Below are 13,832 nucleotides of genomic sequence, written 5' to 3'. Positions count from 1 at the left end.
GGGTGTTTTGGTGGTGGGGTGGCAACTCAGTGACTTGGCCCTGAAAATATATATCAGATTCGTGTTTTACGTCCTTTTTGGGTGGTATTATGGAGGTGGGGTAGCGCCATAAACACTTTTTCCTGAATATTGATATCAGATTCGTGCTTTGCTTCCAAAGACCTTTCATTTGAGCCCCATATTGCTATGGTCGTAAATTTGTCTTCTTTGGGGGTGTTCTTGGAGAGGGGTGGTCCCCCAAAACTTGGTCCCACATTTGGATATGAGATTCATATTCAACACCTTAATATATTTTATTTGAGTCCCATATTGCCATGGTCAGTAAATTAGTTCTGCTTGGGGAGTGTTTTGGGTTTGTTTTGTGTTTTGTGACAGCTTGTCCCGAATGTTGATATCAGATTCGTGGTCTACTCTAAAATACCTTTCATTTGAGCCCCATATTCTCACAGTCTGCAAAACATTTCCGGTTTGGAGGGTGTTTTGGGGATGGGGTGGCAACTCAGTGACTTGCCCTGAATATATATATATCAGATTTTTGTTTTACTCTACAAGACCTCTTATTTGAGCCCCACATTGCAATGGTCAGCAAATACGTCCTTTTTGGGTGGTATTATGGAGGTGGGGTAGCGCCATAGACACTTTTCCCTAATATTCGTGCTTTACTCCCAAAGACCTTTCATTTGAGCCCCATATTAACATGGTCGTAAATTTGTCCTCTTTGTCCTCTTTGGGAGTGTTCTTGGAGAGGGGTGGCCCCCCAAAACTTGGTCCCACATTTGGATATCAGATTCGTAGTCCACACCCAAATACCTTTTATTTCACCCCCTTATTGGCATGGTCAGTAAATAAGTCCTCTTTGAAGGGTGTTTTGGGGAGGAGGTGGACCCCCAGAAACTTGGTCACATATATGGATGTCAGATTCGTATTTTACTCGCAAATAACTTTTATATGAACCCCATTTTGCCATAGTCAGTAAATAAGTCCTGTTTCAGGGGTGTTGACCAAAACTTGGTCACACATTTGGATATCTGTTTCACTATTCTACTCGCAAATACCTTTCATTTGAGTCCGATATAGCACAAAAAAAAATGCACAATTTAGGGGTGTTTTTGGGGGTGGGTCCGAAAATTGGTTATCAGATATGTTTTCTAATTTTAAATACCTTTCATTTGATTCCCATATTGTCGTGATTGGTTTATATATAAATTTGGCGGGTTTTGGTGGTGGGGCGTCCCCCCTAGGTTCCCCATCCGGAATTTGGATATAAAGTTTTTGTTTTTGCTTTACTATATGAGTTCACACAAAATTTCGCTTAAATCGCACTACCCATCTCCGAGATCTGGCGTTTCTGAAAATTAGGGTAAGGGGGAAGGTCCGCCCCCCTTTAGATATCAAAACATTTAGTACCCTATTTGAAAGATTTTTAACATTCTACACAATCCAGCCAATTCAATGTCAATGGAGATATCAACATTTTCAAACATTTGTTTTTTGTTTATTCAGATATTCACTTAAAACTAATTAAATAAATAAAATTAAAATTTACTTAAAACTAGACACACACATTTTTTTGTCTACAACTAAACAAGTAAGTTATTCCACTAGATTTTTTTTTTTTTAATTTTCAGTTTTGCTTCCAATTTCTTTTTTTAAGAATTTACGAAATGACTTCTTTTTGGTATAATATGACTCTTTTTTGGTTTATTGCTTTTCAATTGGTATTTACAGTGTCTTTTTCGACTCCTTATTAGGCTTCCAGGCAGAATAGGCTAAATCAAAGTCACGACCCCAACCCGAATGACCTCCCGATGAGACTACAACTTCATGTGAAGATTCTTTGCCACCACCACTTAACAGTTTCTTAATGCCAATTATCGAAGCTAAAACTAAAGCCAATTTGGATACTATTAAAGCTTTACCGGCGAGCATGGCCAAAGCACCATAGGCAATGGGCACAAAGGTGCCACCCAAGAGTAGCGGAATCATAATGTAGGCTCCACCACCTTTTTTGTCCTTCTTTTTGCGACTTTCAACGGAGTTGCCCAAAATCGAGTCATCCGGTCGAACATCGGGGAATCTTATCTGTAACAAAAAGAGGAAGTGAGAAGGGTTATTACTTATTTAAATTTTATTTAAGGAGTTATATTAACTTTGGTTCTTTTGTACCTACACCACGAAATACTTATGTCTAAGACTACCTTAGCTTACGTTTGGTTTAAGTGGCATTCTGCCATCAGACTCATTTAGACGTTTTCGTTCATTGTGATACCACAGGAACAGAAGAAGGGAAATGCCTACCGTTGAAAACCATCCAGATCGCTTTAAAAAGCCCAACAACTTGTGAATGTTCATATCCGCTAAATCAGACAAGTTCTCAAAGAAATAAGAACCTAAAATGGAACTCCTAGCCAGTGCGGGACACACATACAGAAGGGGTTCTATAGTCTTTTCTTCTTCGATGTCCTCACAGCTTCTGCAATAGTCGTTGCTGGCAACCTTCAGTCTGTCAGCATGTCATGACGGACACAATGACTGAGACGTCTGTTCTAACCAGTGACAGCAAAGCGGTAGACCTCTGCTAGTCTAGATTAGGCCACATAGTTTTGGAATACGCACAGCCCCCACTTTGTGACCATCTATCATTCGTTGTCATTCGGTCCTGGGCCTGAAAACTTAGCTACGTAACTTCTGTTACCAGGGATATCGTAGTTCCAATCGGTTCCATCATGAGTAGTGGTAGAGTACTTTTTATCAAAAAGCGGCGCAGGTAGGATTGGGACACCGGATATTGTATCAAGGATGACACAGTGTCCGTAGCCGCCACATGACCAAAGGGAAAGCTCCCTTAACCTCACGGAAGTGGTCGCAGCAATTTGTCTAGCCACTAATGTGCAGATTCATTAGATGTAGCATTAAATTCAGTGCATAAGATGGTGTCGTCCGCAGTGCGGCTGTGATGCACAAACAAGCCTTCATTTGTTTCCGGTTAAGAATTGAGCACTAGGTGGACTTTTGAAGCGCCGTCCACCAGACCATAACACCATATAGCATTATAAACCTGACAACTGCTGTATATACCCAATGCATGACACGCCATCTAAACCGCCAACTTTTGCCAATGGCTCTCTTGCAGTTGTATAGGGCAACAGTTGAGTTGCTTGCCCTTTCCAAAATGTTGGATTTGAATATCAATTTCCTGTCCAGCAAAACACCCAGGTATTTTGCGATTTCTATAAATGGAACTTTTACAGAAAGTATAAGTATTCTTAATCGTCAGCAGCTTTCTAACTTTCAAAATTGTATCGCTAGCCCTTCGAAAATTTGCACAAATCCTTAGTATTTACATACATCGGTTGGAATTGCAAAGAAGCCAAATCGGTCCGTCTGTTGCTGAAACTTTGGATGAGTATTGCTTGCTATAAGTGCCCAAGAAGTCAAGTCGAGAGTTAGGCATATGTAGGAGCTACATCAGGTTATAGACTGATGCCGTATCTGGTTTAGGTGTTGGATGTTATGTCAGAAATCTTCGTGTAATATTCCAGTCAAATCGGAAAGGTATTGCGGCCTCAAGGGGATCAAAGTATATAATGGGGAATAAGTCGTTAACCACTTCTATTGTCATCTTTTTGGTCAGCTTGATCCCTGCCTTATCGCTTGTCTTAAGAGATCTTCCGCCGCTCCATTGTGAGGTGCCAGCGATTGTAAGGACGACTTCTCGTAATACCGTGTGATAAGTTAATGTTACTCATACAGCTGCTTTTCTTTGCGCCGATAGTATGGGTTGCCCAAAAAGTAATTGCGGATTTTTTAAAAGAAAGTAAATGCATTTTTAATAAAACTTAGAATGAACTTTAATCAAATATACTTTTTTTACACTTTTTTTCTAAAGCAAGCTAAAAGTAACAGCTGATAACAGCTATGAAAAAATTTGAAAAATCCGCAATTACTTTTTGGGCAACCCAATATTTTCTTTGGTCCTGTTTGCATCTTTAGGGTCCTTCTCTTGCTTTATAGAGGTCCACCTATATTGACTATTATCCTGCGATGTCGTATGATTATTTCTGCTGCTTTCATCGTACGGCCTTGACAAATTGACCACATTGGTTCATAAAAGTGAAGCGACACACAGATGTTACGAGATCAACCACAAATGTTCATAAATCTACAACAGTGTCTGTTAATGAAACATCCAACGTTTACATTCTGGCAACGTGTAGTGCAAAGGTTTTTTTTTTAAAGATTGCAAAAAGTTGTATATGGTGCAGAGAATTAAACCTGTGTTCCAAACAGCTAACCACATTGCACCACAGCCGCCTATGTACAAACAATGTTGTAAGAGTCATTTGAACTTAAGATTAGAATACATACAAATTTTGTAGGGATGATGTTCCCAACGATCTGTGCGTGAAACAACAACCGGCATTCACGAAATCGACCCCGTTTCTCGACAATATTTTCAACAATGCCTGTGCATGAATTGTGAACGTCTTTTTTTATCAGTGTACTCTATTTATTTGGTAGACATTAACTTAGAATCCAAACTCATCTTAAATTTATTTTTTATTAATCCGTCATATGTCCCTAATTGTTTTTCATACCACGCCCCTAAGTTGGTTCATGTCTGGCATTGAGTCCTCACCTAAGTGCCGATGTCTGTTAGCCGCGAAAGCCGATCACTTCCCAACAATCTATCACTTGCCGCATCGATATTGCATAAATGAGTCCTAAGTATTCCGTTATGGTACCGAAAGCTGCACTGACCTCCTTTCAGTAATAGCCTCGTCTTCTCACGATCCGGGTTTCTTTATAGGATTTTCGTCGTCCTCAGACGTTTCGCCGTCTGGTATTGAGTCCTCACCTAAGTGCCGGTGTCTGTTAGCCGCGAAACCGGGCAATGACATTGGAAATGCTTCAACTTCCCAACAACTATCCCTTACATCATCGATTTTGCATAAGTGAGTCCTAAGTGTCCCGTTATGATACCGAAAGCTCTACTGACCTCCTTTCAGTAATAGCTTCATCTTCTCACTATCTGTATGTCTATGGTTCGAATATCTAGAATAGTCTCCAGTGCCTTAGTGGGCGTGGTCCTTGTCGCTTCACCGATGCCAAGACATCATGTTCTCTGAACGTGTTGCATTATCCTTACGTTTCATTTTTTCTCCGTTGCAGTCTACAAAAATACTGAAGGGAAAGTAAGTATTGATCTAATCACGCCACGCTGTAGAGCCAGTGGATTATCCTCCGATTTAGGCCCCATTTCGATCCTACAGCCCGATTGCATAGTGCCCAGCATATGAGAGCCTTCTCGGCACGCTCCTGAACGTGACACTTCCAATTCAGTTTCCTGTCTAAGACCTTGTCAGATATCGAAATCGTCTTATTGAGGAAACGTGGTGTGTTAATTCGACCACCTTCGTCTTCCTCGTGAACAGGCATATTTCAGTCTTCTCTGGGTTAACATTGAGTTAACATTGTGTGTACCACCGTGTTTGCCTTCAAAAGACTTCATTGCTGGAGCTTCTTCATCCATTCTGACAACATGACCTAGCCAACGTATCCGTTGTATTTTGATGCGTGTAACTATACTATCGTCGTCATACAGCTCATACAGCTCGTGGTTCATACGTCGCCTATATTCTCCGTTAACGCAAACTGGTCCATATATTTTACGAAGAATCTTTCTCCCAAATACTCCAAGCACTGCCTCATCTGCTTTCACAAGTACCCATGCTTCAGAACCATATTACAGCACGGGTAGTATCAGTGTCTTGTAAAGTGTAGTCTTCGTCTGTCGAGAGGTGGCCTTGTTTCTAAACTGCTTACTTAGTCCAAAGTACCATCTGTTTGCCAGTATTATTCTTCGCTGAATCTCAAAACTGGTGTCATTCGTTTCGGTTACGGCGGTGCCGAGGTAGATAAAGTTACTGACTATCTCAAAGTTGTGGTTCCCAACTTTCTCCATGTTCTTTATCTGGTCGGTTGTTTAAGGCTTTTTGGGAGTTGAAACCATCCATTTCGTCTTATCTCCATTTACTGCCGGACCCATTTTCACTGACTCTCTTTCGATTCTCTCAAAGGCTGCAGTTACTACTTCCGGTAACCGACCTATGATATCGATATCGTCGGCATAGGCGAGTAGCATGTGCTCTCTTGTGATTAGTTTGCCATATCTATTCACATCTGCTTCTCGTATAATCTTCTCCAGCAAGATATTAAAGAGATCACACGATAGGCTGTCTCCTTGTCTGAAACCTCGTTTGGTATTAAATGGTTCGGAGAGATTCTTTCCTATTCTTACTGAGGAACGCGTATCAAGTGCCATCCTGCAGAGTCTTATTAATTTTGCAGGGATACCAAACTCAGACATGGCTTGAAATACATTTGAACGTAAAGGGGTCTCGAAGGCGGCTTTGTAGTCAACAAAGAGATGGTAGGTGTTGATTTGTCCTTCTCGGGTCTTTTCCAGCATTTGTCGCAGTGTGAATATCTGGTCTAGGGTGGATTAGACCATTGATAGATCCCAATTATCTCATTGACTTTAGGTTTTAATCTTTCACACAGTACGCTCGAGAGTATCTTGTATGCGATGGGACTTATTCCTCTGTAGTTGGCACATTCCGTCTTGTCTCCTTTCTTGTGTACGGGACATAGTATGCTGAGGTTCCAATCATCGGGTATGCATTCTTCTAGCCAGATTGCGCTGATAAGCTGATGCATACGCCTTATCAGCGTGTCGCCTCCGGTCTTAAATAGTTCAGCGGGTAACCCGTCGGCTCCTGCTGCCTTGTTGTTCTTTAGTCGGGTTACTGCTACTTGGACCTCATTCTGACTAGGAGGTAAACATTCTATACCATCATCACGGATTGGTTCTGCGGTATCCTCTTCGCCGCCAACATCAGACACTAGCAGTTAGGTAAAATGTTCTTTCCATATCCTCAGCATGTTGTCTGTGTCAGATTTCCTTCTTTGTATCTGCAGGAGGATGTGCATGCACCAAAGCCATCGGTTTGGTGTTTAATTCTTTGGTAGAATTTCTGGACTTCATTCTGACATCTCAATTCGCTCACACTCACGTCTTTCCATTTCCTTTCTCTTTCTGTGGGATAGACGTTTCTCCTCTCTCCTTTTCTCCCGATACCTCTCCTTCATCTGGCGCGTTGCTACTGATTGCAGGGTAGCTCTATATGCCTCATTCTTGGCTTCAGTAGCATCTCCACACTCTTGGTCGTACCATGGGTTTTTTGGAGGAGGCTTCCGGTACCCGAGTACGGATTTCGCGGCATTTTCCATGGAGTGGGCAATAGTTTGTCACTGCGCCTTTATATCATCGGAACAAGGAGTGCTTTCTTCAAGCAGTTGGGTCAGTCGAGTGGAGTATGCCGCTGCCATCTGTTGTGTTTGCAGCTTTTCAGTGCAGTGTCAGATCGTACTTTCCTCGCCATGTTCAAACGGGTGCGAACTTTTGCTACAACAAGGTAATGATCCAAATCTATATTCGCTTCACCTATCGGTCGTACGTCTAACACGCTGGATGAATGCCTTCCATCTATCATAACGTGATCAATTTTGTTCCTCTTGTTTTGATCGGGTGACAGCCACGTGGCTTTGTGAATATTTTATATTGAAATCTGGTGCTGACTAACTACCATGATTTTTGCCGCGGCGAAATCAATCGGCCTCAACGATGACTAGACGTTATCTCGTGGATGATAAACTTTCCGACTGTTGGACCAAAATGTCTTCCTTCCCTATTTTCGCATTAAAATCTCCCAGAACGATTTTAATGGCGACATCGGACAATAAATGCGTCTTTAATGGGTCCAAAACCATAAATCGAGAGATCGGTCTATATGGCAGCTATATTCAAATCTGGTTCATATTGCAGAAAGATGTCGAGGGGCCTTACTTAACTCACTGTCCTAAATTTCGGCGATATCGGAAAATAAATGCATCAATTATGCTGGACCGATCTGAACCAAATTGAAGAAGGATGTCCAAGGGCCTAACGCAACTCACTGTCCCAAAGTTTAGCAAAATCGGACAATAAATGCGTCTTTTATGGGCCCAAATCTTTAATCGAGAGATCGGTCTATATGTCAGCCATATCCAAATCTGGACCGATATGAGCCAAATTAAAGAAGGATGTCGAGTAGCCTAACACAACTCACTGTCCCAAATATCATCAAAATCGGATAATAAATGTGGCTTTGGTGGGCCTAAGATCCCAAATCGTCGGATCGGTCTATATGGGGCTATATAAAGATATAGTCCGATATAGACCATCTTCGAACTTTGCCTGTTTATGGACAAGAAAAGGACCTGTGCAAAGTTTCAGCTCAATATCTCTATTTTTAAAGACTGCAGCGTGATTTCAAAAGACAGACGGACGGACGGACATGGCTAGATCGTCTTAGAATTTTACGTCGATCCGATTTATAAATATATACTTTGTAAGGTCATAAATGGATATTTCGATGTGTTGCAAACGGATGACAAAATAAATATGCCCCCCTCCTTCGGCGGTGGGTATAAAATATGGAAAAAGGCAATTTTCGGTCAAAAATGGGAATAACATAACATAGATGCGTTTTTTAGTGAATTTTTTATATTTGTATTGACTCTAGTAGGAGATATGGGGAGTACAATATTGCCATTTTAACAAAAAACCCTTTGAAAACCCTTCGAGTCTGTAAGTCCCAGCTTTATAATACATTTTTCATTCACAAATGGCAGACTTATTTCCACAAATTTTTCCACATCCCACTGCTCGTTGTCGGACACGAATGCCTTTTTGTAGCATGAATTCGCCATTCAAGGCTCATATTTGGAGACTGCTTATTGTCTCAGCTGACCTGAATATCCGCCCGCTGACCCCGTTAATAGCCGGAGTTCGACCCTACTGTGCGGGGTCTTAGACCAACACTAAGGTATTACAAACGAAGTTAATATATTTATTCCCACCCACCTATCTTTTGGCGGAGGGTTGTCAAAACCAAACTTTCATTATCCTTGGCCTATATATGTATCTCTCACTCACCTGCAATGTATGACGCTGTAAAAATCCTGCAATATTTTTCACAATCATATTCGTTAGAACTTGTTCCTTGGCTTCCAGTGCACGCGGCAAATTCGCCTCCAGTTCAGCTTCGCTCAGCAATGGCTTCATGGGCTCCGCCGTATCATCGGCCTTAACAAATTTAATGCCTTCCATAATTTTTAAGGTTTTCGCAGAACGTTGGACTTTTTCCAGACCAGTCAGCAGTTTCACTTTGAGGCACACGGAGAGATTTTCAGCCGCACATTGCTGATACAGCCGATAACCATTGAAAGATCTTTCCAGATATTTGCCGAGTTCGATGTACTGCTCGTCGTTTGCGGCAGCCGTTGTGTTGAACTTTGGGGCTCTTCAGCAACACTGTTTGCATGCTGATATGTATGGGAGGCGGCCGATGATGAACTGGAAGCGCTGCGAGCCGCCGAGGTTTGAAACCAACAGAAAATTATTGTTATCACTGCCACATGCCACACGTATTTCAACATATTGCACTTTTAGTTTCACTTAGTTTAAAATGTTCAGCAAAGAATCGGATGATCCTTATAGGATCAAAATAGATATACAGGTGCGCTATCCTGCAATGTCAAAATGTTGCTGAAGAATCGACTTATCTTTGTTTAGTGAACACTATGAAACATTTGTTGATGTCAAGTTTTTCTTTGAACTGATCCGATATTTTGGTTGTACGTGTTTTTTATACCACCTTTAACAAAATCATGGAGTTTTTCTTTTCAATTTCATGCTGTTTTTCTTCTCCGAAGCTGGCGTAGTTGGCGTTTAGGTTTTTGTTTTTCCGAAAGAATTAAATTGGCAGATCCAATTCATTCCATTGCATGTATATATGGTGCTTTGCTGCAATTATCTCTAATATGCTTTGATTACAACAAAAGAAAACTACAAAGAACAGCAAACCCATCGTTGGAAAGCATGCGATTTTCTTTTTCGTACAAATGCATGTTGAGCTAAATGTTTTAAAAAACTAAAAGTCAAATTAAACTATTATAAGTTTTGTCTTAGGCATCATCACATTAAATAATACAGAGAAAGAAAAAATTGAGATTTTCGGTAATGACAGTCTAATTTTTTAAAGGAGATAAAAAAAGAAAGAGCTGAAACAACGTAACGAAACGAATAAGACATCAACGGCTTACAGAAGGATAATTGGCAAAATGAATCGAACATCACTCATTGATACGTTATGTTAAGTTTTGGGAGTTTGGTGCATTCAGCGATCGTTATTAGAATTTTCTGGCGAACATTTTTGTACGATATTTTCATATGCTATTGGGTTGCCCAAAAAGTAATTGCGGATTTTTCATATAGTCGGCATTGACAAATTTTTTCACAGCTTGTAACTCTGTAATTGCATTCTTTCTTCTGTCAGTTATCAGCTGTTACTTTTAGCTTGCTTTAGAAAAAAGTATATTTGATAAAAGTTCATTCTAAGTTTTATTAAAAATTCATTTACTTTCTTTTAAAAATCCGCAATTACTTTTTGGGCAACCCATAGAATCCCATTTTAAAGGATTTTTTAACCCTCTTTCCTTGAAGGGGCCGAAAAAAAGGCCTGGGTTGAGAACAGACCCAGGAAAGACGGAGCTGGTCCTCTTAACTCGGATATAAAAAAAATACCCAGCAGTAGACAATAGTCTTTGGACGGGATCTCCTGCAGATGTCGAAGGAAGCAAAATAACTGGGCCTAATCATCGATTCGAAACTGCCGTGGAAAGGAAATGTATAGGAAAGAAGCCGAAGCAAGGGGATGTACGGTAGAAAGTAAGGGTTTGCCCCGAACATGATTTTCTGGATATACATGGCCAATGAGAGATCAGTGCTGATATAAGGCGCACTGGTGGTGGTGGAAGGTTGTGGTGAAGAGGATTCGCAATGGCGAGTTTCAGATGGTACAAAGACTGAACTTCAGCATAATCACGGAAGCGTTTAGGCCCACACCGCAGGCAGGTATGGATGCGATGCTGAATTTGCAGTATATTGAAATCTGTATTCGGAACTGTGCCGCAAAGGTAGCTGTGAGAATTTGGCAGACTGAAGGAGGGCGAATACGGCCACGATTTCATTGTGTATACAATGGATGCGGTGGGTAGACTGAGGAGATCTCAGACTACCTGTACTAAGACCGAGAAAGGATCCTCGGGATTTGATTTCCAGTAAGGAACGAGTAAATGTCAGAAGATTTGTTTGCAAAGGATGAGATCTCGATCTTCACAGACTCCAGTATGGAGACAATCACGGGATTGGGAGTGTATTCGGGGACAATGAGTGTAGTCGGGGAAAACTGACGAACGAAAGTACGGTCTTTTAGGTATGTGCCATTACGAAAGCCGCAAATGAAATCCTGGAATAGTAATAACGTCTTCAAAATTCAGGATTTATATGGACAGTATGGTAGTCCACAGGGCCCTGGGTTCGTAGATAGAAAGATGGAAGTGTGTGGAGTAATGTGGTGGAATAGAATAGTAAACTTCAAATTCCCGGACACGATGGTGTTCCGGGAAATGAGACAACGGATAAACTTGCCAGAAAAGCTCCTCCACAGGGAGCGAAACAGTCGCGGGTCTTGCGTACATCCCCTATGTCGAACTACTGAAAATAGTAAAGGGAGTGACCAGTGCAGATGCGGCGGCGAGTTGGGAATCTGTACACAGATCTTGAACACCGAGGACTTTTTGGCCTACTATCGGCCGGAATATTACGAAGGAACTGGTAGCCTTTGGTAAGAGCTATGGTTTATGTGATATAACGGGGCACTGTGCGGTATGCCATAACGTAGGGGCCTCGCATAATAATTCCTACTGAAGCTGTCTGGATGAGAATGAGAAGAAATCGATCAAGCACTGGCCCTATTAGTGTGCGGGTCAACAGGTACACAGGCAACGGATAAACATACCAGAAAGGCTCCTCCACAGGGAGCGAATTAGTCGCCGGTCTTGCATACATCCCATATGTCGAACTACTGAAAATAGTAAAGTGAGTGACCAGTGCAAATGCTGTGTCGAAGTGGAAATCTGTACACAACTGTTAAACACCGAGGACATTTTTGGCCTACTATCGGCCGGAATATTACGAAGGAACTGGTAGCCTTTGGTAAGAGCTATGGTTTATGTGATATAACGGGGCACTGTGCGATATGCCATAACGTGGGAGCCTCGCATAATAATTCCTACTGAAGCTGTCTGGATGAGAATGAGAAGAAATCGATCAAGCACTTGCCCTATTCATGTGCGGGTCAACAGGGACACAGACTTTCCCACAGGTATGTGGATAAGAAAGGATGGTTTCGACGGGAGACGCCATGAAATCCTACACACATATGGATAGACGAGCTTATTGTCACTCGCCAGGTAGATTCACAGGTAGCAGAGAGTTATCGGGAGAAAAGAAGAAATGTTTATTCCGCAGAAAGAACATGTACAAGCATGCTAGGTCGGCCGGGCCGAATCTTATACATCCTCCACCATGGAACGCAAGGACCGATATGGCCCATTTACAATTCCAACCGACCTACACTAATAAAAAGTATATGTGCAAAATATCAAGCGTCTAGCTTTACTCCTTCGAAAGTTAGCGTGCTTTCGACATACAGACGAACGGACGGACATGGCTAGATCGACATAAAATCTTACGACGATCAAGAAGACCTTTCATTTGGGTCTCATATTGTCATGATCGCCCAATATGCTCATTTTAGAAGATTTTGGGGTTGGGCGGCCCCGCAGTAACTTGGACTCAGTTTTTAATATAAAATTCGTACTCTACTCCTGAATACCTTTTATTTGAGTCCCATATTCTCCGATCGGTCTACTTTTATTTTTGGGTGGTACTTTTGGGGTAATGGGAGAGTCCGCCCCTCCCGATGTCGAAAAATTATATAGCCTATTGGTCCTTCCAGACCACCCCTCACAATCTGTGAACATTTAAAGAAAATAGCTTCAGCTGTTTTTGAGTTGATACGGAACAAACAAAATTACATATCCACAATGACCATCCAAACAAACAAACACAAATTTATTTTTATACCCTCCACCATAGGATGGGGTATACTAATTTCGTCCTTCTGTTTGCAACACCTCGAAATATTCATCTAAAACCCCAAAAAGTATATATATTCTTGATCGTCATGGCATTTTAAGTCGATCTAGCCATGTCCGTCCGTCTGTCTGTCGAAAACACGCTAACTTTCGAAGGAGTAAAGCTGGCCGCTTGACATTCTGCACAAATACTTTTTATTAGTGTAGGTCGGTTGGGATTGTAAATGGGCTATATCGGTCCACATTTTGATATAGCTGGCATATAAACCGATCTGGCATCTTGACTTCTTGAGCCACTGGAGTTCGCAATTCTTTTCCGATTTTGGCTGAAATTTTGGATGAAGTTGTTTTTTATGTCTTCTAACAAGTATACTAAGTATGGTTCAAATCGGTATATAACCTGATATTGCTACCATATAAACCAATCTTGACTTCTTGAGCTTCTAGAGCAATTGTTATCCGATTTGGCTAAAATTTTGCACGAGGGGTTTTGTTGTCACATTTAACAGCTGTGCTAAGTATGGTTTAAATCGGCCTATAACCTGATATAGTTCCCATATAAACCGATCTGGGATCTTGAATTCTTGAGCCACTAGAGGGCGCAATTATTTTCCGATTTGGCCGAAATTTTGTATGAAGTATTTTGATACGACTTCCAACAAGTGTACTAAGTATGGTTCAAATCGGTATATAACCTGTTATTGCTACCATATAAACCAATCTTG

General features: G+C 41.4%; 1 protein-coding gene across 1 annotated transcript; it reads right to left on the bottom strand.

Annotated features, from left to right (window-relative positions):
- Positions 1-1,722: 1,722 nt before the first annotated feature.
- Positions 1,723-9,543, bottom strand: LOC106082244 (uncharacterized). The gene is given in 3 exon segments (XM_013244635.2): positions 1,723-2,082; positions 9,041-9,324; positions 9,327-9,543. Coding segments are annotated over 3 exon segments (861 nt in total).
- Between the last annotated feature and the right edge of the window lie 4,289 nt (positions 9,544-13,832).

Source organism: Stomoxys calcitrans, chromosome 2 (genome assembly GCF_963082655.1).
Source record: "Stomoxys calcitrans chromosome 2, idStoCalc2.1, whole genome shotgun sequence".
NCBI classification, from domain to species: Eukaryota; Metazoa; Arthropoda; class Insecta; order Diptera; family Muscidae; genus Stomoxys; species Stomoxys calcitrans.
This window is presented reverse-complemented; position numbering and strand designations above follow the sequence as displayed.